Source organism: Pteropus vampyrus, unplaced genomic scaffold (genome assembly GCF_000151845.1).
Source record: "Pteropus vampyrus isolate Shadow unplaced genomic scaffold, Pvam_2.0 Scaffold85, whole genome shotgun sequence".
In the NCBI taxonomy this organism is placed as follows: Eukaryota; Metazoa; Chordata; class Mammalia; order Chiroptera; family Pteropodidae; genus Pteropus; species Pteropus vampyrus.
Window position 1 is genome coordinate 4,957,436 of NW_011888866.1, and position 21,445 is coordinate 4,978,880.

The 21,445-nt window shown below is 35.6% G+C and overlaps 1 protein-coding gene across 3 annotated transcripts; it reads left to right on the forward strand.

Annotated features, from left to right (window-relative positions):
* Window positions 1–342: 342 nt before the first annotated feature.
* Window positions 343–15,355, forward strand: GTF2A2 (general transcription factor IIA subunit 2). 3 transcript variants are annotated; one of them, XM_011363400.2, is made up of 6 exons: window positions 356–498; window positions 5,613–5,860; window positions 7,992–8,112; window positions 8,878–8,982; window positions 11,750–11,876; window positions 15,064–15,355. In XM_011363400.2, the coding sequence occupies exons 3-6, from the start codon at window positions 8,041–8,043 to the stop codon at window positions 15,087–15,089; spliced, it is 330 nt and encodes a 109-aa protein (XP_011361702.1). In that variant the 5' UTR covers window positions 356–498; window positions 5,613–5,860; window positions 7,992–8,040; the 3' UTR covers window positions 15,090–15,355. The 3 variants fall into 3 exon arrangements, with proteins under 3 accessions (XP_011361701.1, XP_011361702.1, XP_023388319.1); XM_011363399.2 differs by lacking the exon at window positions 5,613–5,860 and having other exon boundaries at window positions 343–498; XM_023532551.1 differs by lacking the exon at window positions 5,613–5,860 and having other exon boundaries at window positions 367–428.
* Window positions 15,356–21,445: the final 6,090 nt, after the last annotated feature.

Genomic DNA, 21,445 nt, shown 5'->3' on the forward strand with positions numbered 1-21,445 from the left:
ACTAAAAGCTTGCTGGACTAATGAATTGCAGCACTGTTTTGAATGGTAAATACCTGCTGTAATCTTTTCAGAATATGTCTTCAATTTAGCAGTGCAAGATCTTCAACAGTATTACACCTCAGGAATAATACGTGACTGTCTTGCATTTCGTAGTTGTGCATCTTATAGTGGAGAGTAGTCTCTAAAAATTATAATTCCCTTATTACTCGAAAAGTTAACTTGTTCTAGGGCTTGAAAACTGCGGCTCCACGCCCATATCTCCCAAACCCCGCCCTCCCCTCGGACAATTTGAGTGGCGTGCGGGCGCAGGTAGTGGGCGGGGTCTCTCGGCGCCCTGTGTGACGTCACTTCCAACTTCTGCGAACACTTCCGGGTCGTTGGGCAAGCTCTGCTGTTTGGCCAAGCGCGGCGGCGTAAGAGGTAACTAGGTACGTCCTGCTGCGCTCCCGGTTGTGCTGCTGCTGTTTGTTACGCCGGAGGGAAGCGCCTTACCCACAGGTACGGGTGAATGGTAGGTTGGGTCTTCGAGGGCTGCATGGAAGGCGAGGCCCTTTCCTCCAGGCGCCCAGGGTCATCCCGTTACCGACTTCGCTGCCGGATGGCCCAGCGGCTGGTACCCAGGAAGGGAAGGGAGGCGGCGGGAACGGTGGCGTCTTGTGGCGGGAGGTTGTGGTCCACCGGCGGCCTACTAAACGGTCCTTGGGGGTGGGCCGAATTTTCAGCCAGGTGAATGTCCAAAAGCACCCAGAGCTGGGAGGTAGCGGGGATTGCGGAATATCCGGGGAGCTCATTCCTTGTGTGTCTCATTCTTGTGTTGTTTTCACTTGTTTGAAGTCCGCCTTTCAGCTTAGTGCGAACTCCGACAGAATGAGTTTAACTGCATGGTTTGATTAAAAAGGACGAGGACTTTGAGTTACTTAGGAATGTGGAGCTTTCTCATTTTCTAAACTGCAAAATAAAAGAGTACTGGATTTATATGGCTGATAACACATCTAAAAGATTTGAACATTTTAGAAGTAATTTTTAAGAATCTAAGATCATTAAAGCAAGTAATATTAACAAACATTTAAGTAGCATGGCTTTTTAAAATTTTTATTGAGGTGTAATAGACACAAAATTTTATTTTAATAATTCACTATTGATATACATTGCGAAATAATACTCCCTATAGTTACATCTTATTTTCCTTTTTTTCTTTGTGATGAGGGCTTTTAAAATCTCTCAGCAATTTTCAAATATGCAATACAATATTATTAATTACAGTCACCATGCTATATATTATATCCCCAGGAGTTATTTTATAATTGGAAGTTTGTACTTTTTGACACTGCCTCTCTCCCAAACACCAATCTGCGCTCTGTATCTGATCTGTTTTTGTTTTTGTTTTTGTTTTTCCACTTATAAATGAGATCATATAGTATTTGTCTTATTTCACTGAAAATAATGCCCTCAAGGTTTATCCTTGTTGTTGTGAATGACAAGGCTTTTTTCTTATTTTAGGTCTGAATAGTGAGTATTCCATTGTATGTACAGCAGGACATTGAATGACGTTTCCTTAAAATGTTGATGAGAAAAAAGTTGATTTCCCATGAGGGCCACTATCTGTGGGGAGTTTGCACGTTCTCCCCATGTTTGTGTGGGTTTTCTCCAGGTGCTCTGGTTTCTTCCCACACCCCAGAAATGTGGACGTTAGGTAAATTGGCATGTCTGCATTGTCCTAGTCTGAGTGAATGTGGGTGTGAGTACTTCTGTGAAGGAAGGGTTCCTGTCCAGAGTTGATTCCCACCTTGTACCCTGAGCTGCTGGAATTGGCTCCAGCCACTTGTGATCCTGAACTGGAATAAGTGGGTTGGAGAATAATGATCTTGCTTTTATTACTCTTTGTTAAATGTATGTGTATCTCACACTTATTTCAGTGTTTAATATTAGAAGTGTTTGGGGTCTTTATTTAGAAGTGTAGTGATGTTTTTGTTAAAAGAAAAATGCCATAGGAACTTAACTCTTGTTCATTACCAGTTAGGCTATGATAAAATTGGTTTCATCATAGATCCTTTCGCTTAAAGTCACAGTTTCCAAGAACCTAATGACAGTGTTAAGTGAGGACTTACGTTTATACCACATCATCTTCCTTACCCATTTATCCCTTGATGGACTCAAGATGCTTCTATATCTTGGCTATTGTAAATAATGCTGGAACAAACATGTCGATGTAGATATCTTTTTGAGATAGTGTTTTTTCTTCAGATAAATACCCAGAGGTGGAATTGCTGGGTCATATGGTAGTTCTAGTTTTTTGTTTTTGTTTTTAGGGATTTGGGGAGGGTTTTTTTTTTTTCTTTTGACTAACTTCCATACTGTTTTCTATAGTGGTTGCACCATTTGACATTCCCAGTGCACAAGGCTTCCCTTCTTTCCACATCCTCACCAACACGTGTTATTTCTTGTCTTTTTGATAATATTTTCATAGGTGTGAAGTGTTATCTCATTATGGTTTTGATTTGCACTTGCCTGACAGCTAGCAATATTGAACATCTTTTGATATACTAGTTGGCCATCTGTATGTCTTTGGAAAAAAATTGAGATCCTCTGCTCATTTTTTTAATCGAGTTGTTTGGGTTTTTTTTTTTTTGCTATTGAGTTGTATGAGTTTATATGTTTTGGATATAAGCCCTTTTCAGATATATGATTTCCAAATATTTTCTTCTATTCAGTAGGCTGCCTTTTCATTTTGTGGAGTACTTCCTTTGCTGTACAGAAGTTCTTTAGTATGATGTAGTATGTAGTCCCATTTATTTTCGCTTTTGTTGCCTTTGCTTTTGGAGTCAGATCCAAAAAGTCCTTGCTGAGACCAGTGTCAAGCAGCTTACTGCCCATGTTTTCTTCTAAGAGTTTTATAGTTTCAGGTCTTACATCTATTTTTTAAATCTGTTTTGAGTTTATTTTGGTATGTGGTGTAAGAGTGTGATCCATTTTCATTCTTTTGCATGTATCTGTCCAGTTTTCCCAGCACCATTAATTGAAGAGACTAGCTTTGCCCCTATTGTGTATTCTTGCCTCCTTTGTAATATAGTAATTGTTCATATAGCATGGGTTTATTTCTTGGTTCTCTGTTCTGTTCCACTGATATGTGTGTCTGTTTTTGTGCCAGTGCCATGCTGTTTTGATTACTTTGCAGTATAATTTCAGATCAGGTAGTATGATGTCTTCAACTTTGTTCTTCTTTCTCAAGATTGCTTTAGCTATTTGGGGACCTTTTGTGATTCCAAATAAATTTTAGGATTATTTGTTCTAGTTCTGTGAAAAATGCCATTGGTGTTTTAATTGGAATTGCATTGAATCTATAGATTGCTTTGGATAGTATGGACATTTTAACGATGTTACTTCTTCCTGTTCATGTGTACATTATGTGCTTCCATTTATTTGTATCTTCAGTTTCTTTTTTCAGTGTCATAGTTTTTGAGTAGAGGTCTCTTACCTCCATATTTATTCCTAGATATTTTATTCCTTTAGATGCAATTGTAAATGGGATGGTTTTCTAATGTCTCTCTCTCTCTTGATAATTTGTTATTGGTGTATAAAAATGCAACTGATTTCTGAATATTTTGTATCTTGCTACTTTACTGAATGCATTTATTAGTTTTAATAGTTTTTTGGTGGATACTGTAGCGTTCTATATATATAGTATTATGTCATCTGTAAATAATGACAGTTTTACTTCTTCCTTTCCAATTCAGATGCCTTATTTTTCTTGTCGATTGCTATGGTATGGCTAGGATTTTTAATACTGTGTTGAATAAAAGTGGTGAAAGTGGACATCCTTGTCTTGTTCCCGATCTTAATGAAAAAGCTTTCGGCTTTTCACCGTTGAGTGTTAGCTGTCAGTTTGTCATATATTGCCTTTACGTTGAGGCATGTTCCCTCTTTCCCTTTTGCTGAGTTTTTATCATAAATAAATGTTAGATTTTGTCAAATTTTTTTTCTGCATTTATTGATATGATCATATGATTTTTATCCTTCATTTTGTGTTTATGGTGTACCACATCAGTTGATTTATGGATTTTGAACCAGCCTTGCATTTCAGAATAAATCCTACTTGATCATAATGTATGATCTTTCAAATGTATTATTGAATTCAGTTTGCTAATATTTTGTTGAGGAGTTTTGCATCTGTGTTCATCAAGGATGTAGGCCTATAATTTTCTGTTTTTTGTAGTATCTGTCTGGTTTTTGTACAAAAGGTAGTATGGACATTTTAACCATATTAGTTCTTCCAATCCATAAGCATGGAATATCTTTGTGTTCTTCAATTTCTTTGATCAACGTCTTATAGTTTTCAATGTACTGGTCTTTTACCTCCTCGGTTAAATTTATTCCTAGGTATTTTTTTGTTGTTGTCGCAATTGTAAATGGTATTTTCTTAAATTATCTGATAGTTCATTATTAACTTACAGCTATTTTAAATAACTCTTAGACTTTTATCAATTGGACGTAACACAAGATTCTGTACTCCTGCTTTTTCAAGATTATATTGCCTTATTGGGACCTCTTCTTGCCTTTTTAACCTCCTTCCCCACCACACACATTATACTTACTGATTTTTTGCCTTCATTCATTTATTGAACAAATAGTCGGCTCTTATGTAGCATACACTGTTCTAGATGCATGATTTACTTCAGTGAACAAAACAGACAAAAGTTCCTGCTTTGGGTGAACTTACATTTTATAAGTTACAAATTAGAAAGTGATGGCCATAAATTAACATAGCAAGATAAGGGAGATTGGCAAGTTCCAGAGTGGAAGTGGGAGTTTGTATTTTAAATATGGCAGTCAATGTAGGTCTCATTAAGAACATGATATACTCAAAGGAATTAAGAGAACCAAGTGGATATTTGGGGGAAGAGTTTTCCAGGTAGTAACAATAGCCTTTACAAAGGCTTCCATAGGCTGGAACATGTCCACCGTAGCCTATAAATAACAAAGAAGCCCGTGTGTTTGGAGAAGGGCAAGAGCAATGGAAAGATGGTCGATAAATTGAGAGATAACAGGTAGCCAGGTTATTGTAAAAACTCATGAAATGGAAGGCATAGGAGGTTTTGAGCAGAGAAGAGTTATGTTCTAACCTATGTTTTAAAAGGTCAGCTCACTGCTGACTTGGAGTTAGAGTGTAGGGGTCAAGCATGGAAGCAAGGAAGCTAGTTAGGAAGATATTTCAGCAATCGAAATGACAGATGTTAATGGCACAGACCAGGGTGCTAACAGTGGAGATGGCAAAAAATGATTGGATTCTGAATGCATTTTGAAGGTAGAGTTTAGAGGATTTGCTAGGGATTGGATGTTGAGGTAAGGTTGGGGGTAAGGAGATAACGTCAAAAGTTTTTTGCCTAATTCATAGAAGTATGGAGTTCTATCAACTGCTATGGGAAAGACAACAAGCAGAGATGCTGAGTAGGCCATTGGATCCTGTTGGATCCAGGAGTGAATTCAGAGGAGAGATCTGTGCTAGTATATGAATGGGAATCATCAGCAATGGTATTTAAAACCATGAGACTGAATGTTATCACTAAGGAATGAACAGCAGCAGAGAACCAAGGATGGTTTCTTGTGACATTAAGTTTTTAGAGAGAAGAGGATCAAGCAAGAAACAATATTAAGAAGGATGAACCAGTGAGTTTAAGAGAACAACCCAAAAAGTGTGGTCCCAGAAGCTAAGCCAAGATCCTTTATCAAAGAAGGAGAGTAATCACTGTGTCAAATGCTTAAGTCTGGTGAATACTGAGAATTGAGAATTAACTCTGGCAAAGCCATTGATGACCATCGGAATCTGTGTCATTTGAGTACTGGAGGTAAAAGCCTATGAGGGGTGAGTGAAAGAGAAAATGGGAGAAAAGGAAGGAGAGACTGAGTACAGACAACTCTTATAAGTTTTGCTGCAAAGAGGAAATGAGAAATAAGAGTATTGCTGGTGAGGGAAGTTGGTTGAGACTTTTTTTTAAAGATGTGAGAAGTACCCACCTGTTTGCTAATGGGACTGATCCATAGAGGTGGGAAATTTGATGGTGAGGGAGAGAAGGAATACTTACATTTTTGGAACAATATCCTTGAGTTTACTAGAGAGGATAGGACCTGATGCACAGATGGAAGGACCGTATTTAGGTAACAGCATACATAGTGCAACTATTAGTGACAACTATTAGGTAGGCAAGATATATGGGTATAGGTATTGGTAGGTGGATAGATGAAGTTTTCAGAGTCTGGAAATTTTCATTGCTTCAGTTTTCTCAGTAAAGTAGAAATCTTTATATTACACTCAGATACATTTACAATATTTGATAGTAGCATTTTCACATACCACCAAGTTACTTATTCAGACCACAAATTTGTTGAATACATACTGCATACTAGGCATTGTTCTAAATGATAAATATATAACTTCATGGAAAATATTTTAGTGGATAGAAACAGTAAGCATATATTTGTCAAGTTAATGATATGAATGCGAATAAAGTGTAAGGGGAAGGGAGATAGTTATTTTGTATAGGTTGGTCACAGAAGACTTTTCTGATGAAGCAACATTTGAGCAGACATCTGAATCACATGAGGGAGTGAGCCATGCAGACATCTGAGAAGAATATTCAAAGCAAAAGAAACAGCCAGTGCAAAGGCCCTAAAGCAAGAACATCTTGCCATATTGAACAGCAAGGGGCCAGTCTGGAGCAGAATGAAGGAAGGAGTAAGTGGAAGAAAAGTTCATAGAGGTGGTTGGAGTAATCCATTAGAAGAACTTTTTAATTCTGAGATAGGATGCTGGCATTGGAGGTTTTGGAGAACTGAGGGTGGGATCCCACAAGTCAAAAGAAAAGCCTTCAAGAAGCTAAAAATGATCTAGTATGTCAAAGGCTCACAAGCTGTATAACTGACCATTATTTTTCCTGAGTTTTACCTGATAATTACTCCTTGAATATATCTCCTGCTGTCTCTCTCTAAACTGAAAGTGCCATGAGGTCAGGGACGATATACCAGACGTGCAGTAGAAGCCCAGTAAGTATTAAATCTGTACTACTGCCACCCTCTTGGAGTGCCCATCTCTTTCTAATCTTGCACTCAAGTACATTTTTCATATGGCTGCTAGTTTGTCTGACCTTTCCTGCCTAGAATGCTTCAGTGGCTCCCATTACCCGTGCTATAAAACGCTGCACCTCTCCTGATGGAACAAGTCCATTCATGCCATCTTTTCAGTCTCATCTCTTACCACTTCCTATTCATACTTAGACCCTAATAATATATTAACAATTTATAGATCTCACAAACTATTATTTCATCCTTCTATGTCTTTATTTATTCTGTTCTTTCAGCCTAGGATGACTTCCTTCCTTGCTTGGCTGAAGTCTAGCTTGAAGAATCAGGAAGCTTTTGCAAGTTAACTCATGCAGTCCACAATCAGCCTCCATAGTACACTGTATATCCCTATCAGTTCTTATTCTTTATTGAATTTAACTTTTTTTTGTATGTCTGTAACCCTCCCTAGAGTATAATTTTTTTAGGGTCAGCCGTGTACATATTTGTCTTCCTTTCACTGGTACCTATCACAGTGCTATCTTCTTGGTAGGTACTTTATAAATATTAAATTTTAAGAGAACAGGAAAATAAAGGGAAAGGCCTTCAAACTTGAGCTGAAGATTGTCTGAATCAGTGACTTGGCAGTAAGTAGAAAGGAATGATAACATGGTAAATTCTAGGCTAGAAGGTAAGACAAACTTGAAAGCAGCAGTGAAGAAATACATTTGAATAAATACAACATCTATACTTTGTATAAAGGAATATAAATGCTTTTCAAATAACAAAATTAGAAAACATTTTAACTATTTCTTGTAATTCTAAAATTACATAGTAATTTGCAATTACTAAGAGTTCTGCTGGTATATATTAGAATATATGAAGTAAACTATTATATACATTCTTTATAATGTTTTCTTTTATTATTAAAATTTTAGGACATCAATGCAAGACTGAGTGAGAAAAAAAGTTTTTTCCTCCTAAACCATGGCATATCAATTATATAGAAATACTACTTTGGGAAACAGTCTTCAGGAAAGCCTTGATGAGCTCATACAGGTAGGAGACTAAAAGTCAACATTTTTATTTCAATAGGTCTATAATAATTCTTGTTAAATTCCTTATCCCGGGCAAAGAAGTTAAATATCTTAGACTATTTGACCCAGTATTCATATCGATAATCTCAAATTCCTATGCATTTTACCATCCCGACTATGGGGTATAAAATACAATGATGATTGAATGATATGGTTAGATATATCTACATTGTCAAAGATTTTTGTTAAAGATTAGTGTCAGTTTTCTCATATATGAGAAAGTCATATTCTATCTAGCTTTAAGATAATTTTGAACAATTTCATAGCTTTGAGATTTGAATTAGAATTTATATTTCAATTTTAGGACAACCTTTTCATGTGAACTTTATCTAAGAACACATTATTTCCACTTGTTTTCCTACAGTTAGTGAGCTGTAATAAGGTTTATTATATTTTTTTAAATATATGATTAGTCCTGTTTTTTATTTAAAAGAAACTTGGTGTCTTTAATTTATCAAATATCTTTTTCCAGACTATATGAAGGAATGATAGAGACAAAGTTTTGTCCAGGCATTGTACATTACTGCATGTTTTCTTTTCAAAATTATGTTTGTGTCAAGATAGTACAAGAAAATACTGTAGTCTTTGCTTCTTGTTATGGCAAAGGAAAATAATGGTTTCTAGTTTAGAGGCTCTAGTTAGCCTCAGTTAAATTGAATTTTTGATAATTCATATTTTTATTTTGTCTTTAATGCTCTTCTGATTTATGACCTTTACTTTTTCTCAGTCTCAACAGATCACCCCCCAACTTGCCCTTCAAGTTCTACTTCAGTTTGATAAGGCTATAAATGCAGCATTGGCTCAGAGGGTCAGGAACAGAGTGAATTTCAGGGTAAGGATATTTTCCTAAGCCTAGAAGCCTGCAGTAATGGTTGTTTTATCAGTATTTTAGTCATAAAAGGAAAAGATGGCTTTAATCAAATTTTGGAACATGTTTTATAAGAACTAAATTATACTCTAAGTGACCTAGAAACTAAGTTCATCCACTTAATATGATAGTTCTATTTAGATTTTTATTCCATTGTTTCACAAATCAGCCTATGTATATTTATCTACCTTCCCTGAAGAATTACTGAGATTTCAAACAGCTGAAACATTATCTGCAGGTATGCAGGTAAGTGACAGAGTACGGTTCATATATGTTTTTCAAACTCTGACCGTCACCAATTCCGGGAAGTAAGGAGTTACCTCTAGAAATTTCATTTTGCCTCCCACCTGCTCTTAGATAACATGGCTTTTAAAGACCTGGACTGGTGATAGATAGCAGTCTGTTCTGATAGCTTGGTCTCATTTAAGTCATTTATACTTTGAGCAGTAATCCCAAACTGAACAAAATTATCTTTCTCATTTTGATGATAATTCAGATTAAAGGCCCATTGAAAGAATCATGGTGATTAGAAAGAATTTTACTTTATGATACTTGTGAAGTCATAGTATATATTACGTGGTTATATTTAATATTTATGCATAGTCGTAAAGTAGAAATTAAAAGTGTAAAGTATAGAAATCAATATATGAAAAGAACATAGAGGTTAATTTCATTTAAGAGAACCTCAGTGTTTGGGGGTTTTGGTTTTTGTTCATGATGAAAACATGAAAGAAAATTTTATTTATTCAATGGACATTTTTTTCAGTTTCTATTATATACCAGGCATTGTTCTGGATGTTGGGTATTCAGATACAAAGCCCCATTTGACTTATACTTTAGTGAAGGGATAAATCTGCATGTATTTTATATTCCTATAAATAAGTATCTTACCAGTTTCACATGCGTAAGCATTATAAGAAGTAAAGTGTATTTTTAAAACTAAAATTTTATCAGTGGATTCTTGAATTTTTAATTAATTTGCTTTTGTTTTTAAATAACCATACATGAAATCTGCCCAGTTTGTCATTCAAAACCCGATCTTTTAATTCTAAATTGACCCATGTTAATAAACTTTTGCCCATTTAGAAAATTTCATTTCTTATAAGTTTGTTTTCCAGAAGCTATAAATACTCAGATTTTGACCTGATTTTACTTTTCTGTTGTTGCTTTTTCTTTTGTGACTGCTCTAGCTCAGGCTTTCACTTACCCCCCTTACGGCAAATTTGATAAAATTTAAGTCTAGAATGTTTGCAAATTGCCTTCTATTTTTTTAGCTTGGAGGGGCAAAGGCAAAAGAAATAATACAGTGGTAGTATCTAATTTTCAAAGTCATATTGCTAGATCACATTTAAATACATATTTTTTATTTATAATTTTTACTGGCCTAGCAATAAGATTAGGACTTTTTAAAAAATCTTGTATAACATGCTAAATTGTTTTGTTTTAAATTCTCATGAATTCCCTATAACTGAGATCATTTAGTAGAAAGAATGTCATAAGGGAAAAAAAATCTCAAGTATGAGAGCTAAAGTTTCAATAATTTATATATTGAAATTTATTAGTAAAAAAGTTCAAATGTATTTACCAAGAAACTTGAACTGAATTAATTTTGAAAGAGAAAATTCAGATTGAATTATAGTACTAAAACTTCATATAGTAATTGAGTATTAAAATATTTAATGACACATTCTGTTCTCTGAAACTTACTACCATATTCCAAGTGTTTGTCTTCATCCCCCCTCTCCCTTGACTGTTATTCATTCTTCAGGATTCCAACTTGCCTTTGGAAGAGAAGCTTTCTCTCTACTCTCTGTCTTTCATACCCTTGGGTGGCTCTCCTATACTCCCCATTCTATCCAGTAACTTTATTGTAGCAGTGTTTGCTTGTTTTAATGAGCTCCCCCTGCTAAGCTAGGCTTATTGATGGCAGTATCAATTACCATTGTGTGCTCATTAAATTCATTCATAGCTATCTAATCATTCTCACTTGATAGAACATTTAGGTAGAATCCAGTTTTTACTTTTACACTGCAGGGAACATTTTTGTACACATGCTTTTTTTGTGAATTGAAGGTTTTAGGCATATAAATGTCAAATACCAGATTTCATATGTGAATATGTATGTGTCTATCTCAGGTTTTTATTGTATTCTGTTAGCATCTATACTTGCACTTTCACCACACTCTTCAAAATTTTCCACTTAATGTTCAAGGACATATTCCTGCTCCTAAAAACAAAATATCAACTAAAAACTTTAATTAGAAGAATGTCACACAGACAATAATATTATAGTCTTAGTAGCTAATATAGTAATTCACCTGAGCTATGTCACAGGCTTAAAATTAATGTGTCTAGAAAATCGTTGGTTTTGTACAACTGCACAGAATTAATGTACACAATAATATGTTTTCATAGTGTTTACGTAAAAAATCAAATGAACGTTCATAATTTAGCCACATGAGGGCAGTAAAAATACAAATTTCCATTCAGATTTCAGGTAATTTGTAAACTCTTACAGTGCTGAAAACTTTTAACTCTTCCCTTAGCGAATTTATCTAGAGATTTTTTTCTGTTAGAATGAAAATTAAGGAAAATCTTAAGCAAGCTAAGTATTAAATAATCATACTATTTTAAGAATGATGTACTTGGTGGCTAAGTTGTCTTAAATTGCTTTGGAGAAAAATGTGAGGAAAAATTACTTCATCTTATGTCTAAATGTTTTGTTTTAAAGGGCTCTCTAAATACGTACAGATTCTGCGATAATGTGTGGACTTTTGTATTGAATGATGTTGAATTCAGAGAGGTCACAGAACTTATTAAAGTGGATAAAGTGAAAATTGTAGCCTGTGATGGTAAAAGTAAGTGTTCGCCTAATTACTGTGAAATCAGAGCCACTTGAAATGTTTTTATGAGTCTTTCAAAAAGTTTCTATGAGTCTTTTGAAAATCTTCATCTGAAATTAAGGTGGAAAATGGCCAGTCGACCCACTCCAAGATAGGTTCCTGAATTCCAGATCTCAAACAGGCTACTTACTGACTTTAGTATAAATATTTCATATGACACATAGACTACTTCCACAGATTGAATTTGTGTGGGGGGTGGGGAAATTTCAATTGCAAATTTGAAGGGTTTATCAGGCTTTTTCACAACTACCTTTTTTGTTAAGAAAGTCTTTAATTTTGACAATTTATCCTATGGTTTCTGTGTTTCTAGATACCTGTACATTTAATATTTAAAAGGTGATTATTTAAGATTTTAATTAACCAAAAGAACCTTATCAGTCATAATAGTAAATATCTGTTCCATCTGTATAAGTGTGTTTTCCACAGCAGACCGAGGAACTCATTCAGGTCCTTAAATGTTTCAAAACTGTACATCTTTGCTTTCTGTTCTAGATTAGTTATTTCTATTTTTCAATTATATCTTAAATATATACCTACTTTTCCTTTGTGATCAGAACCATTTCCATTTAAGGAAGCTCTTCCTGAAATTAAATAGAGAAGACTGTCACTGTCCAAGAAGGGGAATTTTGAAAAGCAAGAGAAACGTAGAAAGGAATTCCCTGCCTTTCTCAGGTTATGAGTTGGGGTTTTTCATTCTGTATACTTTGGGTTTCAAAAGAAAAAATCTAATTACTGAAAAAATGTAGAAGACATAAAAGCACAGAGAAGACATTTGTAACAGTATCTAGAGATATCACTTTTTAATATTTTGTTGTATAACCTAGTCTTACGTACATATTTTTACAGCATATATGTGCACATATAAACATTTGCAAATATGTCATTTTTCACATGTCATTAACTGTTCTTTTTTGATGGCTTAGGTGTATTTTGTTTTTCTTTAGATTATTCTCTTAAATAGATTTTAATGGCTGTATAAAATTATACCTTCAGCACTTTCTAAAGAGTCTCTTCCAGATATCAGACAGTCTCTGAAACCAGCGATGTTATGATTTGTACCTTTCAGAAGGTTAACTAATCTTTCTAAGAACTTTAAAGCATAGATAACTTTTTAATCTAGTCGTCACGTACTTAGACCTTTTTTGGTTATAACAGCAAAGAACAATGTTATTTTATACTTCCTGGAACACAAAATAACATTTCTATATTTCAGATAATGTATACTTTTGTTCGTATTTTTCTTATAATTTAAGCTATTGGCTTCATCATAACCCTGAGATTTTTAAGTTTTTACTTAGACTTTAGAATTTGAGCATGGATTTCTAACTCCTAGAACTTTATCAAAATGAGTTAATGATGTAGCCCAGTACTATTCAGTAAAACTTTTGTACTGATGGAAGTGTTCATTGTCTGCAATTTCTAATAGCCACATAAGGCTGTTAAGCATTTGAAATGTGTCAGGGCAACTGAGAAACGTAATGTTTTAGTTTCTATTTAATTTTATTAGTTAACTTTAATTAATTTGAATAGCCACATGTGGCTAGCCCATCACTACCATATTGGACAGCACAGATGTAGACTAATAGTATCGTTTTCAATCATTTGAAACAGCTAAGAAAACATCAGTAAAGAAGTCCCCTGAGTAAACTTTAATAATATCAAAAAGTCTATATAAACATACGTATTTTACTAACAGGAGTTCCTTTCTGGTGATCCTCAGATTGTAGTACTCTTGCTTAAAGATACAAGTTATCTGTTTTTTCCAAACTTGAATGGATGAAAAGTAGCAAATCAGCCTTACCTATTGCAAGTGGCTTCTGAGGAGCTTGCTCCAGTTACATTAAAGTGTAGTCTTCGAACAATTCAAGAGAAGCTTTGATTGTGTTAACATGTACTCTATGTTAACAGAAAAGAATACAATCTTAGAAATTTTTCTTTCCAGAATTAAAACATAAATGGTTTGGCATTTAGAAGTAGAAGCTTAAGTAATTAAGAGTGTCAAATATGATTATATTATACTCATTTATATTAACTACATATGAAAATTAACACAATAGAAAATTTACTTTCAAGTGTAAAAGTTGTTGAATATCCACATGGCAATTTTTATGTGTAATTTCATACATTAGTAAAATTCAAAATTACTTTTCAGAATTTTTCTCTCTTAAGTTTGGGGTAAGTGGTGGTTGGTGGGGGCTGATTGAGTAGAAAAGAGTAATCGACCCAGACATCAAATTGATATTTTTTTTCCCATTTAAAGGCCTTAATATTTTATGAATAAATGGCAGTTTTTATTTGTTAACTTTTCAATTGGTTTTAGGGAAAGAATCCCTTAATTTAATGGCACATTCATTAAATTTTTATCCCAAGTTAGAATTGAAGAAGAAAAGCAACACAGCTAAAATTAAGTCTGAGGCAGTTAATTGAGGCAGCTCTATTAAAAACATTACTTGATAATATAATTATTTTCATTAACAAATTTATTATTAGTTTTCATTTGAGTTCTTTTTAGTCTTAATTGGATATAATTTTAAGATCTTGGTGTTTAAAGACATTCACTTTATTATATAGCAACAGTTTTCCATCCTATACTTATAAGCATAACCTTAAATTTATGTCCGAAGGTATATAGTACACAGAAACATATTTTATCAATAAAGATGAGTGATTAAAAATAATACCATTCCTTAATAACCAGATAAATGCATTGCTACTATGAAATATGCCTATTTTTTCTAAAAGTCACTTTCTGAAATAAAGTTGAGTTCCTAATAAAGAAAAAAATGATAGCTAGAATGTCAGTCTTTCTCACCATGAATTAAGTACAATTCTCTTCTGATTATATGTTATGTTCCTTTTGGTTTAAAATTTGGTTGTTTGCAGTTATATAAACCAAATGTAGTATATAACTTGTTTTTTTTCCTAGCATAATATGGAAAGCTAAGCAGTCTTTTTACCTCTGCCTTATTTAAGTTCTCAAGGTATTTCCATGGACAGCTTCCCTCCTCAGCCTTGCTTCCTCTTCTTCCCCACCCCTTAAAATTTCATCACCACCATTAGTTCCTGTTTTAAAATATTAAAATATTTAAATTTAAAATTAAATTGCTCCTTGAATTTACTTTTTCTCTCCTTTGTTTCCTAGATACTGGCTCCAATACTACAGAATGAATAGAAAAATGGCTTTTTTATGCCATCCTCTGTTGTTATTCATCGCTTTTTAAAGAGAAGCATAGAAGAGACTTTATTTATTCTAGCATTGCAGAGATGACTACACTGTGCTATACTATCAGAGAATCCAGTAGAAGGAAGCTTATAACTCTATAGCCTCTTACCTTTATTATACAGCATGAAGAAACAGAACTTTTTTTTAATAACAAATCAAACGTCAATACCTACCTAATAACATTCTTTAATAAACTTATTTTAAAACTCAATGTGGGTAATAACTGGTAGAGCTATTAAGCTAACAATATGAAGATATTAGATAAGCATTTTGAAAGAGCATCATGTTCCCTGCAAAGGAAATTAGAAAATGCATTCATTTCAGTAAAGTCAGGTTATTTTTAGTTTTATTAGTTGTAAGAAATGATGAAAGCATCAGCAAGAACAAAACCAAATTCTGGATTGAAATTTAATTTAGAAAATTTCTTTTTTAAAAGTACAAAACCAAGGATAATCAATGTAAAAAAAATAACCTACCAAGTACAACTGAATTAGGACAAGTTAGACAATCTTCAGACAGCTTCCATAGCCAAAACAAAACCAAAAACCTATATTTTCCACAACATAAAACAGTCTCAACATGTTATTTTTGAATTGGCCATATTGGTCAAGTTTTATACATTTTTAAATGATCTACATTTTACCAATTATTAGACTTATAATAAAAAGTCCTAAATGTATGGCATATCTTTGTGTAATTGAAGGGGGAAAGTTTCCCTTGTTTGTCATCTAGGAATATATAATGAATAATTCTTAGTCTAAATTTCTAAATTAGAGGGCATGTCAGGCACAAGGTAGCTGAGTAACTGGAATTTAGCAGCTACAACAGGTTAATCAAGATCAACTATTTTTAATAAGGGCCTGGCCCTGTTTATCCTTTAAGTAGGTGTTTGACAGTGCCCCACCCCCACCCCCCATCATGTGGTCAACCACAATTAAACCCTGGTTCAATGTACTGAAGCTGCCTCATAAAGATGAAAAATCACCCTTTTTTCCCCTCTGGTGAGTGATGATAGTTGGCAGTAATCTTCAGCAAAATTGCTTTTCATGAACCTATTAAAATTTAAATATTTATATTAGTCTTTTTTCAGTTGTTGAAGCATGTTAAATAACAAGTTATTAACTGCAATTAACCAAAATCAAGTCATTTTACTTTGAAAGTTAAGCATCATGGTTAGGAGACAAGCACGTTGAAAGTAAACCTAGAATGGTTGTAGAAACTTCTGTTTCTTAAGAAATAAGTTGTGTAAACATTTTTCATGTAATTAACAGTTACTAAAGTCTTCCAGAAGTATAGGGCTAGAGTTGTATGCCTGTTTGAGAATTTAAAAATCCTGTAAATGATGTCAATAGATTGTACTTGCAAAAGATACAGAAGCAGAAGCAACACATTGACCCTAAGTGAGGAGTTTCTTGTAAGATACTTTTGCCTGCCTTGATCTACTAATAAGAATAATGGCTTATGCCATCCTCTGGATGCTTCTGCGGGGTTACCTCAGCGTGCCAGTATAGCCCTTAACACACAAACTAGCTGTCATCCTTGCAGCCCATTCTGTGTAATCTATTCCAGTGTTCTCTTACTAACCTTCCCTACCAACCATCTTATAGTCTGTTCCCGTTATGCTTGAGAAACAAGTCAGGTCTGAGTCTCTAGTCGATTATGCAGTTTCTTCCATTTTTTCATGCCTTTCAGAATCAAAATCCCACCCATCTTTCAAAATAAACCCAGTTATACCTGACTGTAACCCATATTGACCTCTTCTGACCTCATACAAAGGAGTCATTTAAGTACATGAAAAAATTCAACAAAGGACATGAAGAACTTGAGTCTGTTCCAGTACTCACTCAGGTACTCATCCAGGTAACGTATGTAACGCCTGCAGTGTAGACTGCATTCTGTCTGTCGAAACCAATTCAGACTTAGGTTAGCTATCTGTACACCCTCTGCTTTTAGCTGGGTAGGAGTGCAGAAGTCATAGCTGGACATTTTCTCCTATCTGATCTAATTGCATATACATCACAAAGCTTACACTTGCTTTGCAGTGTAGGTGTTGTAATCATCACACAGCGGTACTTGGACTTTACTGGAATTACAGAAAAAGTCACAGCATGAGCCTCACATCACTCTGCTCTCCCACCTTGCCACAGGCTCCGGTGATAACGAGCTTACTTGGCTGTTAATGCAGAAGAAGAGAAAATCCATTAGTCTACCATCAAGACTAAGTAAAAGCTAGGCTTTTTGTAACATTGAAGAGTCAATCATCTCTAGATGCATTTCTAAGTGCTATTTTAACACCTGAGTAGTGGGCAAAGAATAGCCTCTTTGGGTTTAGTGTCAGATTGGTCATTGGCTTGTTTGCGATCTATCTTCAGCTAATTTTATCTATTGGTAGATATCAATCACAGTGTCATAGATGTGCTGCCATCATTTTTGAGTGGGTCAAAATTGCTACTAATAGTAAAATTTTTAATTATTAATTATGTACATATATTTGAGTATATATACATCTCAACTAGGGAAGCAATTATTTGTAGCATAGTAATGAAATTTAAACTTAATAAAACAGTACATGGTAAGGGAGAGTTCAAATACTCCAGAAGAATTTGTAGCCTTTGCTTTATGGACCCATTCTAAAAATACCCTCATCCAGCTATTTTTCACGTGATGTAATAATAAAATCTCATTTTCTTAGTATTTAGGTAGAATCTGCATGGGATGTGGAACAAGGCATTTCACCTTATAAAAGATACAGGAACTTGGCAACATAACAGCAAAGGATTTAGTGGAGTTAGCTTAAAAGAGCATCATGCAGAAAGACTTAGCAGTATTTTCTCTTGAATGTCCTACTCTTTGATTCTGTGAACCTCCTAATGTTCTGTTACAAGAGAAATTGGCTTCAAAACTGGGCAGAGAACTGAGATTGTTCTTTCCACGTCTGGAGATGCGTGCGTAACACTAATCTGGCTGAGTTAAGGGACTGACTGGACACATGCTCTGTGCTTTTCTCCCTCTGCTTTTACTCATTCTGTTCCCCAAGATGAACCACAAAAGATCCCAAATAGCCAGGGCAAAAAGAACGAAGCAGTAGGCATCAAGCTTCCTGATTTCAAACTATATTACAAAACTGGTAATAAAACAGTATGGTATTGGCATAAAAACAGACACACAGATCAACGAAACAAATGTGAACATATGTATACCTTACAGCCCAGTAATTTCACTCATAGATACATACCCAACTGCAGCGTATACATATGTCCCCTATGATAATACATGTTCAGAAAGGTTCATAGGAGCACAACTCAATAGACAAAAGCTGGAAACGACCCAGGTATTCATCAATGATACAATAAACTATGGTATATTCATATAATGGAATATCACACAGCAGCAAGAATCATTGAACTACTGCTACACTCAACAACATAAATGAAACTCATAAACAAAACAGATCATGGTACTTGACAAGGGAAAATTCTGAGATGTCCTAAGGTAAATTACAGCAGGCTAGAGGATGGAAGAAGAAACAAGAGTTAACAGTTGTGGGCCAAAAACCAGAAAGACTGCTTACATTCCTGAATGTATGTGAGAACTTTGAATTAAGTTCCAGGCGGCTATTTCTGAGATCATCTAGAGAAAAGTGCTGACCACTGGACGCCACCACATCCTGCTTACACATGAGCTTTCCGGACCGTTGCCCACAACCAAACTCTTCCTTATGGACTGTGCACCTATTCTAGAACGATCCCCAACTTCATCTTCTCCTGACTTATCTATAGCCAGTGCAAATTCTTTCAAAAACAGTTTACATCTTTCTTCCCAAAACTCATTGTATGAAAGAGCCTTGTCAGCCCCAGGACAGCAGACATATCTGTCTTCTCCATCTAACCCTGCTGCTGGTGGTTTAGACTGCATGTTCCAGGACCTTGTCCTTTCCTTTGGCTAGCATATGGCTCAATAAACCCTTTCTTTCAGCAAAGTTTTCAGCCTTGAAGGTTGTTGTTTAACATATTGTATGATAAAAAATTCAAACACAGGCAAAATAATCTGTGGTGTCACAAGAGTGGTTATCTTTGCAGCCTTTGGTTGCTGATTATGTTCTAGTTACAAAGGCCTGTTCACTTTGTAAAAATTACTGAGCTATGTATTTGGGATACATATGTACCTCAGATAAAATGTTAAGAGAAAGATAAAACCCCTCAAACTCCCACTATCACACTGAGTGTTCTACATACATCTGGGCCCACCATCCCTGCCTTCACTTCTGTTACTGTGGTTGAACTGTCTGTAGTTCATGCTTCCGTCAAAGATACACCTTTCCTCCTGTGTACTACATAATTACTCTCTTTCTTTAGAAGGATATCACTCTGGCAAGTCTCATCTCATTCCCATATCTTTTCCTCTTGACTAGATCTTTTCCAACAACCCACAAACATGCTATCACTTTTCTCATTTTTAAGTCAACCTTCTCTTAACGTTCATTTACTATATACTTTTTTTCTCCTCCTGGCTTAAAGCAAAACTCAAAAGACATCTATACTTGCTTCTAACATTTCCTTAGATTTAGTCTAACATTCTTTGAACCACCTCCAATCAAGTTATCTCCACACTCCACAAAACTGATGTTATCGAGGTCACTTCCACATTGTTAAATCCAAGAGTCACTTCATCCTCGTGTTACCAGACTGAGAGGGTTCACCCGCTCAATGCGCAGCAAAGCCAAACTCTGAGCATTGAGATTTGCAGTGGAGCGAGTAGAGCCATTTTATTTGCAAGGCACCAAGCAAGGAGAATGGGAAACAATTAAGGGTTTTTAAAGGCAAAGATTGAAGGTTGGGGAAACAGGCACGTATGTGGAAGTGCTGGCTATGCAGGTTTCGATTGAAGAGCTTTGGAACGTGGCCATTCATCATAAGATAAGGGGCTGAAGCCCCAGATGTTCCTAGGGTGCCTCTGCTCAAGGTCCTTTAATTCCATGGCAGGGTGGTGTGTGAGACTTTGGTTCTGAGTGTAGCTGGAGATTAGTTTTCTCCTCTCTCTGCACATGCTTCTGCAGATGACTTGCAGCTTTGGTCTTATACCTTCTCCTGTTGTTTCTGAAAGACAACTCAGGATCTTGTTAGAAAGACAGGACCATTTTGAGCTGGTTCTGCAGTTATATTCATCTTAAGTGATTTTCAGCAGCTTTAGGCACAGCCACCAAGTTCTTTCCTGAAGCACTTCCTCCTCTAGGCTTCCAGAACACTACACACTCAGTTTCCTTCTACCACACTAGTGGCTCCTTTCCAACTTTCTTTTGTTGGTTCCCCTTTATTTCTGTGGCCTCTGCATTTTGGAGAGCCCCAGAACTCTTTTGGGGGCCCTCTTTTCTATGTTCACTCCTTTGGAATTCTCCAGTTTCATGGCTTTACACAATTTATAAGGTGATGAACACCAGATATGTCTCCAGTTCTCTCCTGAACTCCGATTCCTGTCACATTTGTCTCCTCAACATCTCTACTCAGATGTCTAACAGGCATCTCCATTTTTATGTTTGGAATCAAACCCTTGATCTTCCCCTTAAAACCTCATTCTTTCATGGATTTCCTGTCTTGGTTAAAGGTAACTATCCTTCTGACTGATCATCAGGACAAAAACCTTGGAGTGATTCTTGGCTTCTCCATTTCTCTCACAAATAAGCTTAATCTGTCAGCAAATCCTCAAACTGAACCTTCAAAACTTTTCTAGAATCTGACCGCTTTCACCATTTTTTACCACTGCTGCCGTGTGGTCCAAGCCATTATTGCTAGTGCCAAGATGCCTGCCATAGCCTCCTAACTGGCCCTCCCTGCTTCACCCTCACCTCTCAGTCTGTTCTCAACACAGCATGAAAATGTTAATCAGACCATATCAGTCCCCTGCTCAGATACTTCCACCGGCCTATGTCACTCAGAGAAGACAAGCCCATGTAACACATTACAAGGGCCTTCATGTTAACCCTCTCCCTTGTACTCCTAATTCTTCCTCTCCTCCTTTACCCTGCTCCCTTTACACTTGCTTCCTTGCTGTTCCTCAAACATGACAGGTGTGTTCCTGCTGCAGGGCCTTGCAAGTCTTGGCCTAGAATGCTCTTCCCCACACTGATCCTCATGGATCATTCCTTCATCCCCTTCAGATCTTTACTCAAATGTCACCTTTTCATTAATGGTCTCCCTGACCACACTACCTAAAATATTAAGCATCCTCCCTTCCCACCCCGCTCTTGTACAGTCCCTATCCCTTCAATTTCTCTCCAGCGCTTGTTTTCTTCTAATATACACAT